Genomic DNA, 26,939 nt, shown 5'->3' with positions numbered 1-26,939 from the left:
TGCGATTGCTGGGAGACATGTAGGGGCTTTGGGTATAAATGTTGTGTTCTTTATAATCTCTCACTATTATTTAAGTGGTTTATCTATTAATGGATCACCCTGCATTTCTATTCTATTTGTATTACCAGGTGAGGCCCACCGAGCTTTATAGCTCTTTTTCAGAAGCGACCTGGCCACAAATCATAGCTCAACGAAGTGGCTTATCATGTGCAAATTTATAGGAGCCAAATACTCTGAACGCCTGGTTGATTCTAAATGTGGAGGGGAAAAACCGATGGCCCCAAAAAAATCCACGCGATGATACAGGGTCAGGGTCAGGATCGAACCCACGAACCTCCTGTATATTTGGGCCGGTGACCCCGTTGCCAGGGCACACAATGGCCCCATGCAGCACCTCGCCTTGTTAAGCACAACTAAGTCCTTGGCGCGCCCGTCGTCACATCGTAGCGCTTCGTCGCCTTTTTAGGACAAGGAAGTTGAGCATGTGCCACGCACGCGACGTTCCGCTGCCAGGCGTTACTCACCTTTGTCACCTAAGGTACCACGGTCCAAACAGCGACAACCACCCACCCACCACCTTTACGGGCACGCACGGCTTTATTGGGTATCCCCCACCCACCACGCGACGCGCCGCGGTTGTTTTTGCTTCACTGTCACCTCGTCAATAAACCGGAAAAATCTACGCGACACTTCCAATCGATGTCCTGGGCTCGCCGGAACTCCCCGACACCAGCCCAGAGGTCGCTTCGCTGTTGCCGCGACCGTGTCCAGCAGCAGCAGCGGCAGTGGCAGCAGCAGTGGCAGTAGCAGCGACAGTGGCAGCAGTGGCAGGTCTCGTGAGACGGTGCCCGGCTGGCACGGATCTCTTTAAAGACTGCGAGAGGGGGGGGAAGCCGCCGGGCTTGGTGGCAGGGGCGGAGCGGCACTGGAATGTGGCTCGTGCGGGTTGAGGGAGGCAGTGGCGGCCGGGTGAGTGGTTGGGTGACCACCGCCCATCTCGCCAGCCGCGGCGTCTTCGCGTAAAGTTACCTCTCTGGTGTGGAGTCCGCGCTGAGCGGTCCCGTGCTGCCTTTGTAGACACACGTCACGGGTACTGACGCTCGTGGTGTAGGCGCGGAGGGAATCGAGTTGCGGGAGGCGCGCCGCAATCTCTCGCGTGCGCGCGCGAGAAGAGACAGAGAAGAGACAGAGAGAGAGAAGAGACGGAGAGAGAAGAGACGGAGAGATCGATGCGTGCGACGCGCGGGACGGTCACTCGGGGTGGAGTTTTGCTCTGACCGTTTGGGAGGAATTCGCCGCGCAAGCAGCAGGTAGGGCAAGGAGCGCGCCGCGTCGCGGGTACGATTCGTGTGCTATGAAGAAGGGCCGTTTTGGCCGAAACGTCGCCTGTTGTGTTCATCGTAATTCAAGGCTACGGTGTCATTTGAGGTTTTTTTTGGTCTAATCGTGGAGGGGTGGAGGTGTGGGGATGCTCACGTGGTTATGGCGAGCTGCGATCTGAAATAACAATTATATAATCATTATATTTTACGAAGTGCCTTTAATAACATATCACGGCGCGTTTTAAGGAATTATTAATGGGGCGAGGGGGTCGGGACGTAATCAATGGCCAAGTTAAAATAGGAAGTGCCTTCTGAAGCGATAAATGTGTGTTTTTAGACGGGACTTGAAGATCCTTAAGCGAACTGGACACCTCGATAGCATTTTGGCGGAGAATGCCACAGTCCAGGTGCAGAATGCCACAGTCCAGGTGCCACAGAAGTGAAGGCCCAGAGGTCGCCCGGGTTCTGGTAAATTCAGAACTAGTGCAGCTGCAGTCGGGCATTCTTGGTGTTTGTGAATATCGGCATGGAATTGACGCCAATCGGCAGCTTTTGGTGAAATGTCAGCACCTGCTGCTTTGTAAATGTCGGATAGCTACCACTTGGAGCGTTGAGGTGGTATCAGGTTAGCTTTGGAAAAAAAAAGTCGAACAAGATAAACATTTTGCAGCTTTGTCATGGCATTACCTGGTAATCATTGACCTTCGTTTGACAATGATATAACTACGGTGTATCATTAAATACTTAAATCATCAATACTTAACGATACACCGTAGTTAGGGAGAATACAGATTGTTAGAGATGTTGGTAAAACTTGTCTAAAATAACATTTCTGTTGAATTGTATAACAAAAAATAAGTGCCGTGGATGCACACCGCATTTGCGTGTGTTGCCACTACAAGGGCTAATGCCTGGAGGCAGATGCGAGCATTTGTAAGCAAACAACCTTGAATCTAAACGCAGCCTCTTCAGGTTGCAACCGAACGGGTCACATCCCGAGAGGAGAAACAGGGTAACCACGTGGCTCTGGTCAGAGCGCTGAACTAAGAGCGCTGACACCCTGAGTTTGAATCCGTACAACTGCCTGCGATTAAAACCAAATTCTCAAGCGTAAGTGAGTCGATGGTCTCTGCCCGGTCACCCATATTGCCGCACAAATAAACAATCGCATTCAATTTTGATCTACACATAATTTGGTAAAATGACAGCTTTGAGAATTTTTTTTTTTAATCTGTTTTTACTGTGATGCGACAAAGATTTATCATTACAGCAGGGTGTGTGGGAAAGTGCTGTCCCCCCCCCCTCTACTGTGTGGATCAGAGGTCACTTGAAGGGATGTCAGAGGTATACTTAGGTTTTTTTCGGTAAAGTCACGTAGGTAAAAAAAAATTAAATTAATAAAAGTAAAATAAAACAAAATAAAAAATCACGACGTTTCGGAAGCAACACAAGCCTCCGTCTTCAGGTGGAACCGTCACAGCCACGGTTCCACCTGAAGACGGAGGCTTGTGTTGCTTCCGAAACGTCGTGATTTTTTATTTTGTTTTATTTTACTTTTATTAATTTACATTTTTTTTACCTACGTGACTTTACCGAAAAAAAACCTAAGAATATGAATCCTTGCAGTCACGAAAGCTTCAAATCTAGAATTAATGTCAGAGGTAGCTCTGTGAAATCCGCTTCCGTGGACCGTTTCTCCAACGCAAATGGGTTTCGCTGCTCCGTGAGACGTGTGTACTGCGGTGAGCACGGTCGGCTACGTACGACGGGAAAGAAAGTTGAACACACATACATGCGTACGTATTATGATGACGTAACCCCCCATAACCAAATCGGAATACAATTGTGGAAGACAAAACGATTCCACGATACGCTGAGAGCGTCGACCAATTCATTCGGTGAGCGCATCGCTGCTCTGTATGATAGGAATGACCAGCAATTCGAGCGCGGAGATGTCATCCACACTTCTCTGTGACATACAAGACAGCATGAGCCTTTAATTACATTACCACGCGCTTGCGTATGTGTGGTGAGCACACATTAAATCCGACCGAACAGGAATGTTTCAGCAGCAGTAGCAGCAGCCTGTAGAACCTTTCTTGCACATGCAGCTTGATTTAAATGTGGTTGTGCTGATGGGTAATGCAAATTGCCCATGGACGAATGTCAATTGGTGCTGCTGACTTTTTAGTTTGTGTGCATTTCCACAGCCACGCAAAATGAACACAACCATCGTGCCGCAGCTGTAACTTCTCCCAACACCAGTTCTTGTAGAACCTTCCTCCCCATTCAAAACTTTTAGCTGCCCCTTTCTACAGAGAGGAGTCGTGTTGCTGTAATTCACGAAATCAGCTTAATGGGCCAACAACCTGGCCTGCATGTGAATGTGGAATTGATTGGGAGATGGAGATGGTGGGGGAATTCACAACCCTGAGCGTTGCTTCAGTGGTCTACATTAATCCATAAAGAACGACGTTCATATTTGTGTTTCATTCCTTGTGACTTTGGACACAGCCGATAACAGTGTTATTATCGTCTCCATGAACCTAGCTCTATCTTCTTCCTCCCCATATGGTCATGGTCTCACACTGTCGCATCTCAGTTTTGTATGTAAACTGATCGCATTGCTCCATCACCGTGGTGGTCATACTTTTGGGTGCATTCCATCCTTCACCTGCCATTCCGTCACCAGCCTTGCCCACTGGCTATCGTCACTTCTGAGCGACGTGGGCTTGCTGTAGCTCAAGCTTATTTTATTGCGATATGATCTGTTTATACAGGCGCACACACACTGCATGTACAGGTTGGTCCAGATGTCTCGTGGCTTCCCAATTAAGTGTCCCCTACCAATTGTTTCCCCTTGCATATTCATTAATCTTTTTAGATAAACCTCACCGGAATTTTTTTTAAGCTTTAGATAATTAGATGGGAGTCACACAAGACATCTGGATCACCCTGGAGATCACAAATCTCCATAAAGTTCTCCATTTGTCATCTGCAATGTATCTTCTCCCCCAAACATTTTTTGAGGGACACAAGCAAGAACAGTCTGGTGTATTGTTCAATATGTGATTGAGGTAGAGTTGTCTGGCATATAAAAACACGTCCAGATTGATCAAGTGTGTAGCCATCGAATAAACGCACCCACCGATGAGCACGGCTGGTTGGCTACGTGCGGTGCGAAAGAAGTTCAACATACATTCGTGTACGTTGACAATGCGTGACCTCCAGTGCCATTCGCGACAGCAGCACGCACGCGTGTTTTATTTGGACACGCATGGTTTGAAACGCACACCTGTTGAACGAAAATGACAAAATGAAAGATCAAAAGTAGCGAGCAGTTTGGGGCAGAGCGGTCTTCCGTCCCATTCGATAGCGAGCCTCGTGTTTGTGTGCAGTAAAATATGTGCAGATTAATTGTTTATTCAACAAGCCTGCTACGGAAGTGTGTGCTTTGGCTTTGGATCGCCGGGGTGTTAAGTCTCCGTGTCCGGAATATTTATTTAATGTCCCACAGCGACTGGCTGGCCTTACTTACAGCTTGTGAACGGAGTACATTATTTAACCTTGCGTACTAACTACACTTCAAACAAGCACACTTTGAAACGTCGTGTGTTGTGTTATTAACGCACCGCCTCCAAAAAGCGTACAGATGCAGAGACACAGCTTGGCGGTACGTGCTTACGATGCGTGTGCTCAACAGCGAAGTTGAAATTTGACGGTCAAGTCAATGCTGGATGAAGGCCACTGCCGGATGTAACGATCGACCCAGCTCCGTAGTCGGACCTCCTCATGGACACGTTCTAACGCTTGGCTGCTTCTCGGTCACCATTCTTGACCACTGGAAGGGAAATAATTAATCTACTTTGTGCAAAAAAATATAATAACAACAAGACTGGCCAGTACACGAACAGAAACGCGTTGCGATGGTTGAAAAAAAAAGATTATTAACACAGATTTAACTGAAAATGAATATGCTGCATGTATTTTCCAACCCTTGGTAAATATTTGAAGAATGCTTGCACATTCAAAGGTTACAATTGTATGAAATGTTGCACTTCGAATAATCAATGTCTATGTGCACCTATGGTTGTACACACGGTCTGAATTACACACGAAGCATATTGCATAAACTGAACACAGTGTATGTCGGCTTTCAACACTGTCACCACACGCAATTAAACATTTGATTCAGTTGCAGAAAAACGCCATTTCGGATAGGAATATGTGGTACTTTAACATCACCAAAGGGGTCATAAGCAAAGCTCTAATGCAGTGGTTCTTAACCTGGGGTGCACGCACTCCCTGGGGGTACGACGTGCCCTTTCTGGGGGTGCAAGATATGGGCAGATTTTTTTAGGAGGTAAATCATCGAAACACAAATTAAGCACTTGCACGAAAGTACTCTGTTCCATAAAACCGATTAATTTGTTAACATTATACTTGTTTTACGATTGAGAACCAAAGTGGTGCAAGGCTGCAGTAAAGGTTAAGAACCACTGCTCTAATGCGTGGCAAATGCAACTTAAAATTACGTCAATAATCCAAAATCCGTGGACACCAAAATTTGTTGCTTGCTTTTTGAAGAGCTCATCAACATTTATGCAAAAATCTAAAATATATTTGGGTCTTTTTTGATCGCCCCCAACCAACCCCCCTTACGTGCATTATTTTAGCCTAATCTTGGCAAAATGATCAGAACTTCAAATTTCATAGGGGATTACCGTAATGACCAGTGTGGGGACTTGAAACCAAAAGTGGTTGACGACATTTTCAACACTGGTCCCCAAGGTTCTTCACAGCAACACTTACCTTTAAAGACCCACAATCCCCTACAGGGCAAAGCGTTGCTCTGACGTTGGAATTAAATCTCTGGCGTTTAAATAAAACGCGGCACTTATCCTTCGTCTGGCAACTTGCCAAAAGTGAATTCGGGGCTTCTGATATTTGTTTTCTTCTAAAAATCCTCGTTCATTATGAGTTTCAACGAGGTGCTACACACTATGGTTAGCGTTTCAATTGAACCCAGTGTGATTTTTCCAGTCAAGACCACTTTTTTTTTACTTTAGGTTGACCTTTGGCAGGTCACAACGCAAATGCAATAAGGAAAAAATGACGAGCATTTGTGAACTTCGCAGGTCCAAAAAACCCCCCCGAGTGAATTTTTTGTTCGAAAAATCTGAGACGGTCGAGCAATAGCTGTGATTGAGTTGGTACGGAATGACCCTCGAGAATACGTACATGGCTGGTGATATTGAGGTGGCTTGATTAGCTGGAAATCTCAAAACTTGTTCTGGCTCTTTAAATGTAACTAAGCCCACGAGTGGACTGTTGGAGGTGGATGTTCTATTGTTTTACCAAACAGTGGTGATGACTTGCAGAGTGATGTCATGGGGAGATCGATTCTCTCAGAAAAGCAAGTTTATAATCCCTTGCTCAAATCATTATCCTCCAATTGTGACCGCATCCCCACCCACATTCCAGAGTGAACTTCCACATAACCTGTTCAAAAATATCTTGTCTCGGAATGCGATACTTCTGCATTCCTTTACACAATCGAATTCAGTGAATGATTCTCCGATTTACAATGTATCTGATCACCCACACCCATACATTTGTCCCAGCGATTATACTTCGTGACGGGTTTTCTTTGCGTAAATCACTTCCAGTCATGCTAGGCTCGCACGACCTTCTAAACACACAGCAAACCCCATCGACTCATGCAATTATATACTCAACGAGACAGTTTTTCTGACTGTGGAACTGTCTGTTGTGCCTCCTAAATTGTGTCTGATTGTGTTTGCGGTTGTGCTATGCAGCTCAGAGTTGTACCATGCACGGTACACCCAGAAAAAAGCCATCGGGGGCGAGCTACTATTTTATGTTGTTTTCTAGACAGAATCCCTTCACTAATCTCCATCCACGTTGCCGTCATTGCTTGTGGTAAGTGTGCCACTGGTGAAAATTGCTGCATGTGATTATAGCTCGAAGATTGCCCCAGTGTGTCATCGCCTTCAACGTGGCTACTTGAACCAAAGCCAGGCCCTGCATTTTGTCATCAGGCCTCCCCACACATATTATTTGACCAAACTTCACCACGCTGGTTAGTGCGGGTTGAGGAAGGACAGAGGCGCATAGACATGGGAGCATATAAGTGCAGTACAACGTTGGGATTTTGCTGTTGCCCACAATGGAGCAACATAACCCTTTCGACGTAACCCTTCGACCCAAAATGGTGTTGGGGCAGGTACAAAGGGAGACCTATTTTCTCGAGTGAATGACAGCACGTGACCTCTGCTGTTTTGTCAGTTGGCCTTTGCGCGGGCGGCGACGAGGAGGAGCCGTCGCCACCGACACTGCCGGTTGCCCCTGGAGACGCGGAGACGGTTGCCATGGAGGGCTGGCTGAGCGCGTGTGGCCTGAGCCAGGACGAGGCGGCTCACATCATGGAGGTTCTGCAGCGCGATGCGCATCTGCGCCAACTCGAGGATCGCAAGATCGGGTCGGTGCCACCGGGGAGCATTGGGTGGTTGGCCCAAGGATGCGGGATTATTTTATTCGGGGGAATTTTGAGGTAGAGATCAGAGCACAGAGCTACCTCCGCTGAGATTCTGGATTTGCTTGCCAGCAGCTACCATTGGTTAAACTTTATTCTCACAGCTATGAATGTGATGTGTCTCCACCGGGTCAATTGCTGCACGCAAAAAACAACTCACGTACAATTTGGTTCTGCACTTTATTTGGATAAATTCCATCTGAGGATTAATTGGCAAACGTTAATCTCATATGGCAAAGCGGGTGGGAGATTGCTACCCTTTCCTGTTTGAACCAGAGGTCAATTAAAGGCCTCTCTGAGGTAGTTCTGTGACATCTGCTTCTGTGGGCCATTCTCCAACATGACGGATTGCACTTGCACTGTGAGAGATCTGAATTGATACTTTGTCTCATGGCATGGTACTGTTAGCACAACCGGGATGAAGTTGGGAGAAATTAGCACAAATTAATAAAATATAAAATTGATGGAAATTCCATCTTACCAGGCCATGACCTCCAACCAAAACTCACACCAGGGGAGTAACTATTGAGTGTGCAAGAGGTTCAACTGCATCAGGTCCTAAGGCCAGATGGGGCCCAGGCGATATGCTCCACAGAAATGGGAAATGGAATGGGGAGGGAGGGGGTAGCATTTAAGTCCAGTCCTAGGACCAATTCCAACCACTGACGAGGGAAACCTGATGACATTAACAGGACCCTGCGGGGTGGGCTGGTAGGAACGAATAACCAAAGAATATAAACATAATGTATTATTACACTTGTTAAGCCAGGAAAGCCCCACTGAGTCAAAAGGTCTTTGTAGGGTCCTGGCAAGTGTTTGCAGTAGGGGGCGATGTTGATACACGGACGGACGGACGGACGATATAATCTATCGGTGGTCTGGTCCACTTCGTTCCTACCAGTATAACAGAATACTCTCATAACTCACTTATGGTCATACGGCCCTGACTTTTCCCTTCTCTTTTCCCTCTGAAAATCCTAAATGTTTGAATCCAAATGACAAAGGGCCCTGAAATATATAATTTGTGCCACCCGGCTGGAAGGAGATTGTACTGACTGCTCCTAGCGGATCTCCAGCCACTGCTGTTCGTCGTGGCAAAGGCGATGTCTGGAGGGGGTGGGGGGCGGGGTGCCGCACGTCGCGAGAGAGGCGCCGTTCCGGAGAAGAAGAGCGAAACAACACCGGTCTTTGTGCGCCGGCAGTGTCACGCGCCATGCCTATGTTCAATCCTGCCTCATCCTTTGCATCTGTGGCTCCTCTTTTATTTTTGGTGGGAGGTAGGGTTGGGGGTGGAAGGGGGACATTGTTGGCCAACTGTTAGCGCTGTGCAAGTTATCTCCTCTAGCCGTCGTGTAAGGGCAACGGCGAGAGTCATTGGGGGACCGTTGCTTGTGTCCACACTGTTCGTATTAGATTAGTCGCCAATGAAATGCTCCTAGCGTAGGCAACCGGTTAATGGCTTTTTGAATATTTTTTATTATGAAGTTACTCACTATGCATAATGAATTTTCTTATGGCTAACTTCTTAATTAAAATATCATGGCGTTGAACTAATATGAGCGCATGCTGCAATATAATGTTTTTGGAAGCAAAGCCATTTTTCTTGTTACGGCTCGCGAGGAAAGTAAATACGATATGCGTGCTTTTGAGTTTTGACGTCAGCTTACCGTCTTCCAAGGGAGGCTGCGTTGTCCGCAGCAGATGCTCCGTGCGCCACGCAATTAAGGCTTCACAACCCAGTCTTGTTATAATTTAAATGCTACTCTGAAAACTTAGCGGATCTGTTGACCACGAAGAAGCGCCACTGCCCAAAACGTCACCAACTATGTTTCCCCCCCCCCCCTCTCAGAACTTGACGGATGTGTTGATTTTTGTTGTTGTTATCTGCGCCTTCTGATGCAGCGCTCAATGAGAGAGGCGGTGAACGAAGTTGTGATTAGTGATGACAAATAAAGCCCAAACACTCTCGGCTACTTCACCTTTGCCGTGGTGCAATGGATACATGCAGCAAGGGGCCGTCCATAAATGACGTCACGCACCTGGGGGGGGGGGGTCAGACATTTGTGACGATGTGTGACGAGGGGGGGGGGGGGTTTGAGAAATGTGACGTCACATCAAAATGCGCAACTTTAAATAAATATAGACAACACGTTCTACTTAATTAAATAGACTTTTTAATAAATGTTTTCTCCTACAACATCAGAGTGCAGCGCCACATTAAATACGCACTACAATGACAATAGTTTAAAGCGATTTGAAGCATGTTTTATTTTCAAAATGGAAATATGCTTTTGGCGGGGGGCAGAGCTTTGTGACGTCATATTTTAGGGGGGGGTCTGACTTTTTGCGCTGCGAGCCAAGTTTTAAACGGCGTCAGGAACATTATTTTTACATATAAAACATTCATGATCGCGAGAATCACTCGTGATTGTGAAAACTCAAAGTGAAGACATACGCACACACGCTGTCCTCTTTGTTATTTATTTGACTGGCTTTGTTTTGACGAATGTTCTCAAACACGTAACCTCGTTGTGCATTCACATTGGTCAGATCTCGAGGGCAACACGTTACTTTAATTACTTTGTTTTCATTTCACATCAGCTGTTTTATTTCGTCCTTGGTGTGCATGCCCTCGTACGAAGGGCGCTCGACCAAAAAACTTAATAATTATTTTGATAACGCTCAACTGCGTTCAGCGATGTGACGCATTGCAGCAAACACCGTTGAGAGACGAGGCTCAATAACCCTCGGGCGGCGGCACTGTGAAGCACAATGGGAGGGGAGTGGGATTGGATGGAATCAGTGGAGCTTGAGCCATGGAAGCACCCTTGGGAGAGAACTTAAGAATAAGAAGACGGTTGTTCTGTTTTCACTCTATTACAGTTCACCAGTCATGTAAAAATAAAAAAGACGTGGCACTCCGATTACAAATTTTAAGCACTTGATAAATACAGATAGTTAGTGCCTGGTGATTAACAATGGATCACGGTTATGATGATAAAGTTGATTTTGAGTGTCTCACCCCGGTAATCTAATATTTAAATCCCTGTTTCTCTCAGCGAGCTGAAGGAGCACCTCCAGGAGAAGAAGAGCATGATGGGACTCCTCGCGCGGCAGGATGCCTTCAACGACAAGTGCTGCATCCTGTGCTACAGCCCCTTCCTCATCCTCATCAACTCACGCGAGCGATGCCAGAGCTGCTGCCTCTACGTGTGCCGTGACTGCAGCGCCTACAACCGGCAGGCCAAGGCACGGCTCTGCAACGTTTGCCTAAAGCAGAGGTAACCATGCCCCCCCACCCCACCCCCGCCGCCCCTCCATACCCCAGGGCCTCCCATCACCGGCGGCCTCTCCGTATTATTATTTAAGTAATTGATTACTTCTTGGTTCTTTCGGTAAAGTCACGTAGAAGGGAAGTAATAAAATAATAAAAATAAAACATAATAAAATCTCACGACGTTTCGGCCACAACGCAAGCAGCCGTCCTCAGGTGAAGACCAGGTCCATCGGGGAGACAACGTCGTGAGAATTATTTTATTATGTTTTATTTTTATTATTTTATTACTTCCCTTCTACGTGACTTTACCGAAAGAACCAAGAAGATGAATCCCTGCAGTCACGAAATCTTTAAATAGAAATTTAATTGATTACTCTCCCGATTATCGGTTCAAATACTCGACCAAGTCGGGTAACTTTGACACGAAGGCTTTCGCGACGAACACGATTCACGGTTGTTTTTTTATGGGTTAGATCGCGTGAGTAAAATGTGTGTCGTGCACCCTCCTCCACCCGACACGGACAATGATTAAAGTTGTCATGAAAACCGAAGCGCCGATTTACTACTGCTTCAGCAGCACCAGTATGTTGGAGAACGATCCAGAACATTTACAACATCTTGCTGGTAGTTACAACCAGCATAATCAGATAGTTGTCTGATCAGACAGTTGCCACAATATCGAATCTAATAGTCCTAATCGGTTGACATGCTATGCCCAAATAAAAGGCTGTTCCATGATTATGCTAATGATTGCCGTCATCCTTAAAGTGTCTGAAATGTACGTCCTCAATCGTGGAACTGCCCTGGCACGGTTTGGCAGGTGCGTGTCCCCACACACAGAGTTTGCGGTGCGCGCAATGCTCCCATCTCCCCTCGCCTTAAATTTATCAAGTTATTTGATTAATTGTTATTGAATTGTCACGATTTGGGGGTCTTGGTTTCATTTTAGGATTTCTTTTTTGGCTTGTTTTTACTATCTAGTTTTTATTGTGTTTAATTTTAATGGCCTACATATAATGTTTGCATACACTTTCTATGTCACGTGCATAAACCGTAAAACAAAAACATTGTTACACGTATGATTTGATACGTGTATTGTGAGCATCTCAGTCAGTCGACCTGTGGCACCTGGGTCTGCCCCGTGACCTCCTGCCAGCGGGCGTTCGACACTTCACGTGGCCTCAACGTGCACATAGCCTGGCACAAGCGCCGTGGTGACGTCACCGCCACTTAGTGGCCAATGGCGGTTGAGCATGATAATCGATTTGAATCAATCAGTGCATTGTTACACAACTACTCAATTGCATGAGTTAATATTTTTGCATACAACACTGTGTATATAACGAATGTTACTTATGTGTGCACTGTGCTGTATAATTTATGTGACTTGGCAGTGATTGAGACCAGCGGAAAACTCTCCACTGGAACGTTATGGCCCTAAGAGGTGCCATGCTGAACCGTGTGTGCTCAACCACAACATCCCGGCATGTTCAGTGAATCTCAAGAAAATACGGACACGGGACCCTGGCAAGGGGATTTAACCTCTGACCTCTGCGGTCGTTTCTAATTACTGGGCGGCTGTGCTAATTGAACCGTTAAGTGCGTGCCCCAGTGGGCCAACAGAGGGGCATCCCGAGTGTTAGGGCTTCGCACGTATGAGTAACCGGCGACGCGGCGTGTTCAATATGCAGCAGCACAGCAAGTAGGCTGCCATAAATCTGCGTTATGCGAGGCCCTCAATACGGGTGGACGAATCAATGGGTGTAGTTCACGACTGATAAGGAGGCGCCTGGCCCCACCCCCACCGGTGGGCATGCGACTCGAGTGAATGGGTGAATCGGCGAGCGCCGGAGATCAATACAATTGGCGTGGCCGCTTTGGGCGATGGATGATGTCCCCTTGCGCCGTGTCGCTCGCACAGGCTCCTGAAGGCGCGATCGTTTGAGTGGTACTACGACATGGTGAGGAAACGCTTCAAGCAGTTTGGCAGCGCCAAGGTGAAGCTGTGGCTCTCTCAGCTGCTGCAGGGCCCCCAGAAGCAGGAGGAGGAGGAGGTGGTGGTGGTGGAAGGAGGTACGACTCGTTTCGCGACGTCAGATTTTTAGTTTGCAACTTTAAAAAAAGGAAGTCAGGTATCTCCACAGGCCTGAGCGCACCTTTTATTGTCCGATGAGTTTCGCGTCATTTACTGGAAGTTTTTGTAATTAGTTTGGTGTCTTAAACGGGGGTTGAGGGGCACTTATTTTCACTGACAGCAGAGACTCTACATTCCTATTTTAGGGGCCGGTCTCTCCACGGGACAACCACTGGTGACCAGCAGTAACCATCTCTAGTGTAATTCATGCTGTGCACTTGGTGGTCGCAGTGGTTAGGCACTGTACTGTGAACCCAGTGACCTGGACCTCGTTCGATTCCCAGCCGTGGCTAACAAGGGTGGCGAGCTTATATCTGAATCAGACCCGAGTTCCCTCTTCACTAACCCACACCGACCAACGTGGTGAAGTAAAATCAAATAATTCCATTACCGACACGGCATGGTTAAATCTTTCATTCAGTCTTGGATTGATAATATAATTAATGGCTCTAGAGGTTGTTTTAATTCGAATTTCCACGGAAAAGTCACAATTAACAGCCCTTTCACGTAGAATCAACAGTTGAAGCGGACATCAATAATTTGCTTCAGGAGACACACAGGTATGTGGTTTGCACGTATTGAACGTCGCTAAGTGCTTCTGTAGTTGTAATGTTTGACTCGCAATCCAAAGGTTGTGAGCTTCAATCCCAAATGAGGTCGATGACTCAGCCCATCATCATTCTTCCAGAATTGATAAATGCACACCACGTGTCTAACGACACCACTCAAGATCCTCTGTTGTTGTGCACGAGTTGCTCAGACACGTGTAACTCCCTCGTTAGTCTCAACTAATTGGCGATGCGAAAGTCGAGAAATTATATCACGTACATTGGCGGTGGCACTGGATGCATACGGAATGATAATTGTGGGAATTTCCCTCTGATAAGCGCCATACGTGGCTCAATCTTGACGTATGTATGTTGAACTTCTTTCGCACCGTACATAGCCAACCGTGCTAATCGGATCAAGCGTAAGATTAAGTGTAGTGACACCATAAGTCTACAGGAGGCTACTGGGCCCTTAGTAATTTCTCATGCACCGACAATGTATCCACGCCACACAGCCAGCCGCCCTCATGAACGGACCCGCGAGTTGGGAACTGCTGGCCGAGCTGATAAACCCACCCCGCCACGGTGCCATGGGCTTGGCTGTGCCCGGAGTTAGTCTCATGCGCCGGGTCTCTCACGAGAGACAACGCGAGCTAGGCCTGCCCCAGAGGCCTCCGTCCGTCTCTCCTGCAGCCGCTGGGAGGAAGCATCCCTCTCAATGATCCTTTGGTGCGCGTCTGTCGGTGGTGGCAATTTAGATTAACTCGGCGCGGTCGCGAGGTGGCGGCAGTAGCAGAGGTCGCAACCGGGTACCCGATACCCATACCCTACCCGATACCCGGCTACCCGTACCCGGCCGGGTACGGGTACCCGTTTGCGACCCTGGTGCAGCCGGGTACGGGTAAGGAATCAAAACCCGTTTGCGACCTATGGGCAGCAGCCGCCCCGACGCGACAGCAGGTGGCGCGCAAGGCCCTCCCGTGAACGCGCAGGTTCCGTGGTCTCTCATCCCTCCGCCTGCGAATTCAAGTCACACTCTGGGCGTGAGGGAATTCTCTCCCCATACGCAGATGAGGGTCAAACAAGTTCGAGTTAATTCAAGTCGTTCACTGCACGGTGCCCGATCCGCGAAACAATGCGGAGGAGGCATCACAGCGATACGCTCCCGCTGCTGCTGACGCGGTCGTCTGGCTTGGCCACCTGATTGTGAAACTGGAGTTGTCGTTCGGCATCTGCATCGGCAGCCGTACGAAATAAGAACCGAGAGGAATAAGATTGACTGCACGCTTAATGCTGCAGGGGTATTAGAAGCAACGATTAAGGACGTTTTAAAATTTACACTTAAGAATAGTGACAGTGGGAGCCATGAAATGTATCTCTGCAGGGCACGTCCACCAAGCAGATGGAAATATGAAAGCAACTCTCTCTGTGTGCAGGTGATAGCCGGATAATTATCACGTGGAAAAATCGTAAGACCTGGCGACGGCTTTGTTTGTGCTCTTCATTCAACAGTGGATTGATCATGGCTGGCATTGAATTGTATTATTATGTCCCGTTCTTGAGAGTATTTTTTTTGTTAAATCGCGAGCCCTTGGCTCGACGTACTATGGAGAGAGGATGCATTTAATGATATTTCCCATTGAGAAGGTTACGGAGAGGGAATGCATTTTTGGAGGTGAACATGAGTAGGGTTTTTATTTGTATTATGTAAATGTTTGTATAGCCAGCCAGGGACATTTTGTTTCTAATAATATTTAGTTTCCTACACTTATTGGAGGATGGCTGTTTGTGTGTTTGTTTGTTGTTGACATTTCTTTATTATTTAAAAACGAGACCTTGTGTGCGATGGATGTCAAGGTCGTTCTTGAGACCTACGTATGTGTGCCATTGTACACGTCAAGGTTAAGGCCCCAGGAAATGTGCACACTCCACGAACAACACTGCAATAGCAATGCCTGATGAACACGGATGTCGAGTACAAAAGCGACTTTAATCAGCTACGTATTCCGTGGATGTGTGTGTGTACGTACATATGTTGAACTTCTATCGACACTGTACGTAGCCAACCGTGCTTATTGAAGGAATTGTAAGATTTCCGTCGGCGTTTATGCAACACTTTTATTTTTTTGTAACTGAAATTAATACAATTACAAATGTGCATTTCTAATAATGCGTTGTATCTTCTTTGCAAATCGCAGAAGCTGTTGAAAATGTTGAAAATGGAGGATATAAGCGAATTAAACCAGGTAGGTCAACTACGTGATGCCATGGTACAGTAACACCGGTCCCTGGGCACCGCATCACGCGCTTCCAGATGCCCTTCTGGGCCGTCTGGAACGCTCTTCCTTCCAATATTTGGAAGCCACTGGAGCTATGCACTTTTAAATCCTCAAAATGTAAGACTCATTTTTTGAGAACAGTTTTTGTGTGTCTGCTCTGTTGCCCTTCCCCCGCACCTCCGATGACCACGTTTGGCTACATACGGTGCAAAAGAAGTTCAACATACATACATACACCATACTTCACCGACCCGTGGTGACCGGCGTGGTAGCATCTGGTCGAACAACTCCCATGACCCACATCGTGTGGTGGGGCCTTCTTCCAGCGGTGAATTGGCAAATGGCTGTGAAGTATTTTTTTTTGTTTGGTCGTGTATAACCATTGACATTAATATTGGACCACTGGTGTTCTCGGTTGGCAAACACATAACACACAGATATAAATGTATAAAATAAACATGCAGAATTACTGCATTGCATTACCACATGTGCATGTTCCAATGACACAATTTACATGTCAGCAAAAATAAACCACAGGGGACCTCTGCACAGTAAGAGTGCGTTGTCCATGTGCACACTGCAATAATAGCAACAACAGCGAGCACTTAAAAACACATTTAAATGTTCTGGAAATGTGTTAGCAGTCGAGTACAAAATACAATTTGTATTTATAAAGCACCTCTGTGAACCCCATTTCGAGAGGCTGCACAGAAACAGTGGAACACGGCCATCCTGGAGACGGGGGGGATATTTATTGTACGTAGAATTGATAGAAATGCAGACAGTCGTAGGTAGAACACACGAGCAACAGGAGCAGGGGAGTCGACAGCACAGACGACTGAAGGTATTTCCAGACCCGGGGGGGGGGGGGGAGGGGGACTTCAGATTAGTAAAGAGTGACCTCATGTGGAGTGTTTATTGACTGGAGGCTTTGATATGAAGGCCTTGGATGCTGGAGCGGAGAGTGCGTGGAGAGGAGTAGAGTGAGAGCAGAGTCCATGGATGGGTCTCAAAGACAGTGAGTGTGATCTTGAAGTTGATCCAGGACTGGGTAGGGAAACTGGAGGGTTCGGAACAATGGGGTGATGTGGTCTCATTCACGGGTGCGGATGAGAAATCTGGCATCGCATTTGGAGATTAGTTATCTGGAGCAGAGAGTTGCAGTCGTCAGGTATATTGTAATTGATTTGGGAAACCTTCACCATTGAGGTGTTTATGAATGGAGTTACCAAGCCAAAACGACAACGAGCCCCAGTTTAGCCTCATACAGACTGTTGGTGCAAGTGATGTTAGCCGTGGAGATCATGGTACGGGGGTGGAGCGTAACGAGCGTCGCGCTAACCGTGGATGCATGGCGTCGGCACAGACACGCAGATGTCGGAGGAGTGGGTGATCGCCCTGCGCATGGCTCAGGACGCGGTGCAGGATGCCGTGGACACTGCGGAGGCTGAGGCCGACAGCCTGGTGAGGACCCAGAGTCGCTCACTCGAGCGGTGATGAAGCACGTGCAGGTTTACCCATCTTCGGACCGCTCACGGGGTCGTTCATCATGGCCAGGGGCTTTTACGATCACAAGATCACAGTGCACATTTCGTAAACTTGAAGTGAGCGGAGGCTATGAAAGGCTTCTGGATTGGTGGTGGGGTGGCTCAGTAGTCAGAGCACTGATCTGCTAAATCCGGAAAGCCGTCTGTGATTAAAGTTGGTTCTCAAGCACAGCGAAGTTGACGATCTCAGCCCGTCACCAATGAATGCGCAAAGAATACCCGCACGATATCAAATGTTGGTTCTGCGCTAAACTTGACTGTCAGGCGACATGCCTCATTGTGTAGATCAGAAGGTGACGTGGGTGTAAGTCAGATGTAGTTCTGTTTCATCCACTTATATTGGCCTTTCTCTCACACGAATTGCTGCAATGCTCTGTGGGAGTTCATCTCATGGCTTGACGCCAAAAGCCCAATTTGGATAAAATTGTGGAAAATTGGCTAAAATAACGAAAGCAAAATTGAAAAAATATAAAATATACCGTTGTGGGCAACACATCACAAGAGCACCTGGGGGTTCATTTGTGTTCACCTTTCGAAATTGTTTCATTAACCCAAAGCCATCTTTGCAAAGTGTGTTCTCAGTCTGTCTCTATGATCGTACTCACACACTCTCTGCTCATAATGCTTTTGCAGCAGATAAAGGATGCATCCGTCTTATACACACACCTGTGTTGAGCGAAGGCTCTGCGTGTGTGTAACTCTCCACACACTCTTAACTGCCTTTTTGACGGTTGCCTTGGATGTGCGTTAATGATGTTTTTTCTTTTTTGTTACGCGGGGAACTAACATCTGTACAACAGGAGGCACAAAATGAGCTGCAGTTCTTGAAGGAGCATCGTATCGAGGTGACCGAGGAACTCACCACGACCATTTACCAGCAGGTATGTTTGTATGTGTGTTGAACTTCTTTTGCACCTTACGTCGCCGGTGCAAAAAGAAGTGTGCTGATCAGAGGTGCAGGTAATCATCACCTGATGCCCTCGGGAAAGATGCAAAATTATTTACAAAGGTGCCCCTGAGCTCGCAATCATTAATAATAATTACAATACAGTAATATGAATACAGTAATATTAATGGTGCCACGGTGACGAGATGTTAACGAGCTTGCCCGGTATATAGGAGGTCGTGGGTTCAATCCCAAACCCTCGGGTTTTCCGTCCATATTTATAAACGTACGCTTAGAGTATTTGGCTGCTCTACATTTCCACGTGATAAGCCACTTTGTTGAGCTGTCATTTGTGGCCGGGTAGTTTCTGAAAAAGAGCTATACAGCTCAGTGGGCCTTACCAGGTAAAATAAAAAATAGTTTAGTTTTTAAATACATTTTAAATGCCGGTATTATATTTCTAAGTTTTAGTTCTCCCCACTGCCCAAAGATTATATGTACCTCCACACATGTACATACTAGTGAATCTCTTCTAACCTTTTGCGGCCTAGTCAGTCTGCTCAAGGAAAGCCCTGGTAGGGTGCAATAAATCTAGTAGGGTTCGTAGGCACAGTCAGTTTTTTGTTGAATGCCTTGGTCAAAGGTCATACATGACTCACAATCAGTATCATAGGTCTGAGGTTCATTTTAGTCATGTTGAACCCTCCCTCAATTCTGCAAAAACATACCAATTTAGCATTCTGTGGATGACTGACGTACAACCGAAGTTGTAGATGAATCAAGGTAATGATTCATCAGAAAATCATTACACGACTACTAATCATCTATTATTTGAAACAACAGACTTCGGTGTTTACTGGTAGATGAATGGAAGCACTGAGCACAACAATTGGTGTCTGCTGCCTGCCACTTGATGCTGGAAAGCATCCAACGACTGAATTGATTCACATTCAGGGGGAGAAAAAAAATTAAGGCAACGTGCTGGTCGCCAATAACTCAATTAGCAGCAACAACAAAAGACATCAACGCATTAGTCGTGGCTTCAACGAGGAATATTTGTGTGGCAAGGATGTTGATCTTTTTGTGCACAGCCTGACCGAATGTCAAGAGCTTACAAACTAATCAATACCTGTTTGACGTACGAATCGATGCATGACCAAACACTTCTTGCGAACCACCGTGTGGTAATTATTGTGTTTAAAATAGGGCCATCGGTTCAAAAGGCACATTTGGATCTTTCGAGTCATTGTGTGCGCCACTGCGCATTGAACGGCATCAAGTTGACCCACGCCGTTACGTAGAACTATTCCTGGCCATGGTTTACAGCAGCAGCAGTGGTGACAATTGCTTTCTAAATCTGGACGGTGCCTTCCCTAGGTGATCTAAGCCTAAAATTAGTACCTGGGACAGCGGTGTAATGAAATCCACAACTTGGCAAATAAAGACAACCGGGCATGCATGTGTCTGGCCACACTTCCTGCTCACTCATGCGCTCCATCAGCCATAACAGGTGCCCGTTAACCAGCATCCCCCCCCACCCCCGCTTGTCTCTTCAGCTAAATAGGGATCTTTGTCTGTCTGTGGATTGTATATACTGTGTATATATGTGTGTGGGGAAAGGTGGCGCAGTGTTGCTCGCATGGAGAACCAACCCGGCTACCTGAGTTTGATTGCCGGCCACTGTTCTTAGCAGTGGCCAGTGATATCTGAATGTGTCCTGGGCTCAGTCTTGAGGTTAAAATTGGCCTTAAATGAATACCTGGTGCATTGTGTAAACATCAGCACCGGGGAGAAAAAGGCAGCTGGGTGTGGTGCTGGCCACACAACCATTTTGTGCGCTAATCTGGCCTTAAAAGGTGCTTGCTAAGAGCACTTGCCCCAAGAGGTTATGTAGGCTACAGATGATGTGTCTTTGTTGTGCGGGAGAGTGGTGCTTCAGTGGTGAATGTACTGCGCTTCACACCTGGCAATTTGAGTTCAATTCCTGGCCACGGCTAACATCAGTGGCGAGTGATATCTCAAAGAGGTCTGGGCCTCTCCTCAGTCGACTTAGCCTTAAATGAGTACACGGTTGAGCGTGTAAACATTATCCCAGGGGGAGATAAAGGTGGCTAGGCGTGGTGGTGGCCAACAGCCACCATTATAAATATTTATAGTTGGAGGGGGGCTGGACAAAACGTTGCAGCGAGAACAAAATGCACAATGGACAAGCGCAAATTATATCGTCATCCAGCATTAGACGCCTGTTTAAAGTTTGTCTCACATTGACTGTATCGTGTGTGTCCACCCCCCCCCCACCCTGAGTTTCGGTGAACACCCGTCCTCCCACCTACACTGACCTCGTCAAGGAGCATGAACCATCACGAGAACTCCGGTCATCCTCGCAGTGGCGTTCGGCTAGCCATTGAACAAAGACGGTCGCAGCATCGCACACTTTCAGATGTGCTTCTGCGGCCGTCTGGAACGCTCTTCCGATATTAGGAAGCCGCTGGAGTTATGCACTTTTAAATCATCTAGGTTGAAAACGAATTTATTTAGAACTGCTTTTTGTGCGGAGGTTCTTCTCCTTCCCCCGCACTCGCAAATAACGCGGTTGGCTATGTACGGCGCGAAAGAAGCTCGACACACACGTAACTACTGTAAACAGGGTGCCGCTGTCGGGGCCAGCGTGGCGACCACACGTACCTGACGCGTTTCCGACCGTTCTTAACCCCGCGTGCCCTCTCGCCGCAGCTCATGCGGCGCCATCGCAGCTCGCAGGCGTCAGCACCGGTCGAGTGGAGCCGCGATCGCATCGGCTCACGGCGCCTCTCCGTGCCGAGCACCGTGTCGGAGCAAGTGTTCAACGCGACGCGCACCGACTGGTACCACGAGGCCGCGCTCAGGGTCAGCTGCCTGCCTGCCTCATCATTATTATTGTTACTATATAAACAATATTTTATATTTTACCAGGTAAGGTTCGCTGAAGCTATACAGCTCTTTTTTCAGAAGCTACTTGGCCACAAACGATAGCTCAACGAAGCGGCTTATCGTGTGGAAATTTAAAGCAGCCAAATTCTCTAAAGGCACGTTTCTAAATGTGGAGGGAACAACCGGAGGACCCGCACAAAAACACACGCGACCATGGGGAGAGAGACATGCAAACTCAAAATATACAGGCGTCGGGGTCGGGATCGAACCCACCACCGAGGTAGTTAACATCTCGCCAGCATGGGATGCTATTATGCCGTTCCTTATTGTGGTGTTGCCCACGATACGTCCCGGTACAATGAAGATGGCAACGACGATGACGAAAAAAAAGGAACATCTCTTGGGGAGAAGAACATCTCGCAATGTCAGAAGAAGAGAGAGCCGCATGTAAATGCATCGTCTTGAGCAGTGCATTATGACGCAACTGGCAAACAACCAGGGTGTTTAACAACGACAGTGGCAACGAGCCGTAAACCCTTCTTGCGAGCGACGTGTCCTTTCCAAAGCCTTCTGACCTTTCTTATCGGTCATAATGATAGCTTTTTTGGTGACTTATTGAAGTTATTTTTTAAGAAGGTAAAGTAGTACAAAGATGAGCAAAACACCAAAGATCTGCAAAATAATGTCTCATTTACAAAATACAAGTGCTATTCTTGAGTGGGCCTAACCTGGAGAACAATCCAAAACATTAATGGAGCAACTGTTTGGTTGTAATAAATTGCTAGATACACCTGTTCATGGATTTTTTAATTACAATCTCCAAAAAAAATCATCATCACAACTATTATTCAGATATTGAAAGATGATTGTTCATCTCACCACTTTAAAATCCAGAATCAAAACTACCACAAAGACGAGCCCTCTGTGTACAGCGTCACCTTTCTGGGTGGCGAGGCGAGACACAGGTGCCCCCAATCCCGCAATCGTTAATAATAATAATAAAAGTATTCTTAGGTTTTTTCGGTAAAGTCACGTGCTGTGACGGTTCCACCTGAAGACGGAGGCTTGTGTTGCCTCCGAAACGTCGTGATTTTTATTTTATTTTTATTTTACTTTCATAAATTTTATTTTTATTTTTTTTACCTACGTGACTTCACCGAAAAAACCTAAGAATATGAATCCTTGCAGTCACGAAAGCTTCAAATCTAGAAATAATAAAAGTGTTTTACGCAAGAAAGGCCTCACATAGTCTCGAGACTCATTTTCAGGAGGGTCCGGCATTGGGTTGTTTGGCCAGTATCATAAACGAGTGTTTGGCTTGTTGGAGAAAACTGAAATTGCTCAAGAAAACCTACCATACACTCAAATCTGCGCACAGATGATAGGTACTTCGCTGCTCAAGCCTACAGCACCTGGTATTCTCAGAGATTCTCCCTTCCAAGTACTAATCATGCACCAGCCAAGTGTGCAATCAGAGATATGACGAGATTAGACACATTTTAGGGTGATTTGGTCATCGGAATACGACGATTGATGGCGTAATAAGCACTTTGGCCAGGTTCCTGCATTACCTTTCCATGAGATACGCTCACTCACAGAAGCCTTTAAGTGACTCAGATTCAAATGAATATCGCATGGTATCAGGATGTACCGTTTCTCTCACTGCACATGTACGGCGTTCGTTGATCCTAAAATATCATTTTAATGGCTGAGCAATAAGTAAAGGGCTGGCAACGTGCAGGTTGCGCTTTGGTTGGAATGATGTGTGTGTGAGATTCTAAACGAGGGTCCAGAGAACCCACACACACTCGCAGTCTACCGCTTCTTCGCGCCCGAGAATTCACAGCCCCTGGCAGGCACATTTCTAATTATCTGCCTTTCCAATTAGGGCTCGTTATCTCTCTCCTGACAGTGTAATAACAATGCACCTGCATGCCGTGGCAGCACTGGAATTTCATGCCCAAACCTCTGTCCTTCAACCATTAACAACACCCACGCGCCAAGTGGTAATTTGCAAGGATGGGGATACGAAGCTGCGTTTGGCTTAATCACCTCGACCTTTTCTCCCGCCCCACTGTGCCCCGAGGCCTGCAATTATTATTATTATTATTATGCCAGCCTGCTCTGATTTGATGATTGTCACGATTTTGGTGATGTGATTGGATTTAAGAGTCCGTACTGTTTGAACGTTTACGATGCACTCTGGCGATCAAGTGAACTAACTTCATACCAAGTACCATTTATCATCGTCATCAGCCATCTACTCTTGAGTGAAGGTCTTTCCAAGTCATTGCCATCTCTCACAGTGCTGTGAAATACTGTAATAAATTAATAATAATGATCAATTTTCACACGCACAATTTGATGTGTTGTGAATCAGGGCATTGTCGCACCTCTAATATGTGCGTTTCCCAGGCTTGACGCTCGCCACACGACTTTTGTATGTCAACTCCTAGGTCAGGGGTCGGTAACCTGTGGCTCCAGAGCTGCATGAGGCTCGTTAAGGAGTGACGCTATTTATTAAGGAACGTCTCGTATTTACATGCATTGCGGCTCTTGCAATATTGAGGGATTTGTATACCGCATTCGGAAAAATGCCTCTTCTTGATTTGGTTGCCGACCTCTGTTCTAAGTGTTGTAGGCTTGCTGTTTGTGTTGTGTTGAAACTTGCTGAAATATTATTATTCCATCTTTTTTTTTATTACAGAGGGCACGGTCAGACTTCATTGTGAGCAACTGGAAAGTGATGGAGGATGGACCGGAATTGATCATGGAGTCCGAAGGTACAGCCCGAGGAATGCCAGAGACTGGTATCAAGAGGAAAATTTCACCCTAAATGTCTCATCCTGGGTCAGTGGTGGTGCACGCTCGGATCCAGCGATTTGGAGGCGAGCATTGGTGGATCGAATCAATTTGTGACGGTCCCCGATATCACTGGTCTGCGAGATGGCCAAGAGGTGCCTTTGCCGCAAGTGCAGCCTTTTGTACGAGGCATTTGGCCGTTTCCATCAATGACTGTTGGGCATTTGTGGACATAAACCAGAAGACCCATGCATACGAGGGAGGAACATCCGCATGCAGTGCCCTGTTCAAATACTAACCAGGCTCAACTCCGCTTAGCTTCCACGGTCTGATGCGACCCGGGGATTTTGACCGTCGGTCTGCAGCACTTCCGCAGCGCCTCTCCCGTGTTTTCTCTCGCGCAGACTCGGCCGGCGAGCACGGCTTCTCGGCGCAGCACCTTGCGGCTAAGCCTCGCCGGAGCTCCTCTCGCCTCACCGACGGCAGCGCCAGCGGACGGGCGAGGACTCGCTCCCAGGAGGACGCGAACGGGCCGCGCCGCGCCCGCTTGGGATCCTCCGACTCAGAGTCCGGTCGGGCGCCGCGTTCGGCGCTGTCCCGGCCTCTTGCAGACTCGGCTAAGAACTCGGAGCGGGATGAGTTCCCGCCGGAGGAGGACACGAGGCCCAGGCGCCGGAGGAGCATGCAGCAGCAGCAGCAGCGGTCGACGCGCTCGCTCGCCGCCTCGATGGAGGCCATGGCGCCGCACCTGGGCAGCAACGAGCGGCTCTACACCTCCAACCAGGCATGGCCACGGGGACGAGCGAACAGTGCATGGCTACCGCGCACGGAGGCGGAGATGTCACTGGTTGTACGCGACGCGACCGATACATTGCGGTGACGCTCGGGCTGATGTCGCCGAGCGTTGGGGCTGCCGCGAGGAAGTGGGAGCAATAACGTAGCTTGTTTAAATCAGAGTTTGCCATGTGTGTTTTTTTTTGTTCGGAGAGGTTGAGTAGCTTCCCAGTTTCCATAATGGGATCGTGTCAGTTTAACAGCGACTGCCGGCGTCACGTGCTCTGATTGATGCATTGCTCTTGCAGTAGCCTCCCAATCGTAACTGTAATTCGTTGGTATCTGTCACGTGGGCCTTACGTTTAGTTGAAATTATTCACCGCATCCTAAATGTATTCACGATACAAAATAAAAATTTCCCATTTCTTAAAATTTTACTAATAACTTGTAAAAAATAAATTCCCCTTATTTAAATTAAAAGATCATTTGAAACAAGGTCATTTGTAGAAAGTGACAAGATCAGTGGCGTTCAATTTTTGCGCACAAATTAGATGGAAAAGTGGTTTCTGCTAAAAACATTCTTCAGTTCCATTGCCTCGTAATTTGCAACAGTTTAAATTGTTTCACTTTATGGAAGAACCCCTAAAATTTACCAAGTCGTTTAAAATGCATGCAGAGACTTTGAATCCGTTTGCGACGGCCCGTAAATGGCAATGTTCTAGAGAATCAGCCATAAGTGGAGGTTGACTTCTATAATTGGGGGGCAGGGGTTCGCTTTGTCCTCAAACTCCGCACATGGAATTCGCTTATTTTACATAGAGATAAATACACATCCTGTCTGTTAATTACATCCTAATTATTCATGATCCTACACCACAGCACATGATGAGTGTCCCATTAATTGGTAACAGCTGTGTTCTATTCACAGCTTTGCAGTCAATCTTCGCCTGTTGGGAAGTAATAATTGAGACTTCTTTGATGGTGATTGTTCTCTTTCTTGCCATCGTTGGTGCTACGATTCATGGTGACAATGTTGCGGTGCTGCTGCCTCAACCTTGCTCTGCTCGGGACGGTGTTTCTGTGGTTTCTCTGCAATCCGGGTGTCCTTCTGCTGTGGTCTGACCTTTCCCCTCCTGCCTGCAGCTCCCTCTCCTCGTCAAGCGCCTGATTGCTATAGAGCAGAGCCTGTACCGGCTGGAAGGCCGAGTTGGCAGCTCTGTGGCTCTGGATGAGGTATGTGACCCTGACCTTGGAAACCCTGGGTGCTATTTCCTTTTTTTTTATCTCGCTTAATTAACACAACGTTTGACAGAGACTGTGCGCATGATCTTGGGGGGGGGGGGGGGGCACGGTTGAGAATTGCACAGTCGCAAAAAAATATATCCAATTTCACCAGGTCAGTTGAGAAAGTGAAAAACACTGTTCCCACAGGGAAGTCCGGGGGTGGGTGGTTATCCTACTCTCCTCAATGCAGTCACGTTACAGAAACCGACCTCGTGACCAATCTCTTGTGTCTTTGTGTGACGAATGAGACAGATCATTAACACGTCCTTCTTCGCTTTCTCTGGGGGGTTTACCCATCTCAGGACGCCTTTAATCAGCACAACGAGAACCGCGGCTCGGCGCAGCCGCCCTTTGAAGATGAGCGGCCGGATCCCCCCATGGATAACGGTTGGGCCACGGCTCGGAAACAGCAGCCGCAGCAGCACCAACGCAAGCCATATGGGCAGCAGGAGGAGGAGGACGAGGTGGAGAGGGAGGACGAGGCAGGGCGACCGTTGTACCGGCGATTTGAAGAGTCGACGGAGCCACTGAGTGACTTTTCTGACGACGGCGATGAGATGCAGGGCGAGCCCCGGCGGAGGAATGACGGCGACAGGTGGAAGCCGGCCACGCAGGCAGGC

General features: G+C 47.4%; 1 protein-coding gene across 2 annotated transcripts in view; it reads left to right on the top strand.

The window, feature by feature from the left end:
- The first annotated feature begins 603 nt into the window (after window positions 1-603).
- The window catches only part of LOC144726501 (uncharacterized), a 33,864-nt gene continuing 7,528 nt past the window's right edge, over window positions 604-26,939 (top strand). Inside the window, exons 1-12 of one of the 2 annotated variants that reach the window (XM_078605289.1) lie at window positions 604-1,310; window positions 7,632-7,824; window positions 10,938-11,159; window positions 13,077-13,228; window positions 16,036-16,083; window positions 17,483-17,580; window positions 18,464-18,544; window positions 21,283-21,435; window positions 24,167-24,242; window positions 24,666-25,045; window positions 26,179-26,268; window positions 26,622-26,933. In XM_078605289.1, coding sequence (XP_078461415.1) covers window positions 7,715-7,824; window positions 10,938-11,159; window positions 13,077-13,228; window positions 16,036-16,083; window positions 17,483-17,580; window positions 18,464-18,544; window positions 21,283-21,435; window positions 24,167-24,242; window positions 24,666-25,045; window positions 26,179-26,268; window positions 26,622-26,933 — 1,722 coding nt within the window. In that variant the 5' untranslated portion in view covers window positions 604-1,310; window positions 7,632-7,714. The remainder of the gene's footprint in view (window positions 1,311-7,631; window positions 7,825-10,937; window positions 11,160-13,076; window positions 13,229-16,035; window positions 16,084-17,482; window positions 17,581-18,463; window positions 18,545-21,282; window positions 21,436-24,166; window positions 24,243-24,665; window positions 25,046-26,178; window positions 26,269-26,621; window positions 26,934-26,939) is intronic. The other variant, XM_078605300.1, reaches the window with a different exon arrangement.

The sequence above is a fragment of the Lampetra planeri genome, chromosome 2 (assembly GCF_965212315.1).
Source record: "Lampetra planeri chromosome 2, kcLamPlan1.2.h2, whole genome shotgun sequence".
In the NCBI taxonomy this organism is placed as follows: Eukaryota; Metazoa; Chordata; class Hyperoartia; order Petromyzontiformes; family Petromyzontidae; genus Lampetra; species Lampetra planeri.
Note: the sequence above shows the minus strand (reverse complement) of the source record. Positions and strands in the feature narration are given on the sequence as shown.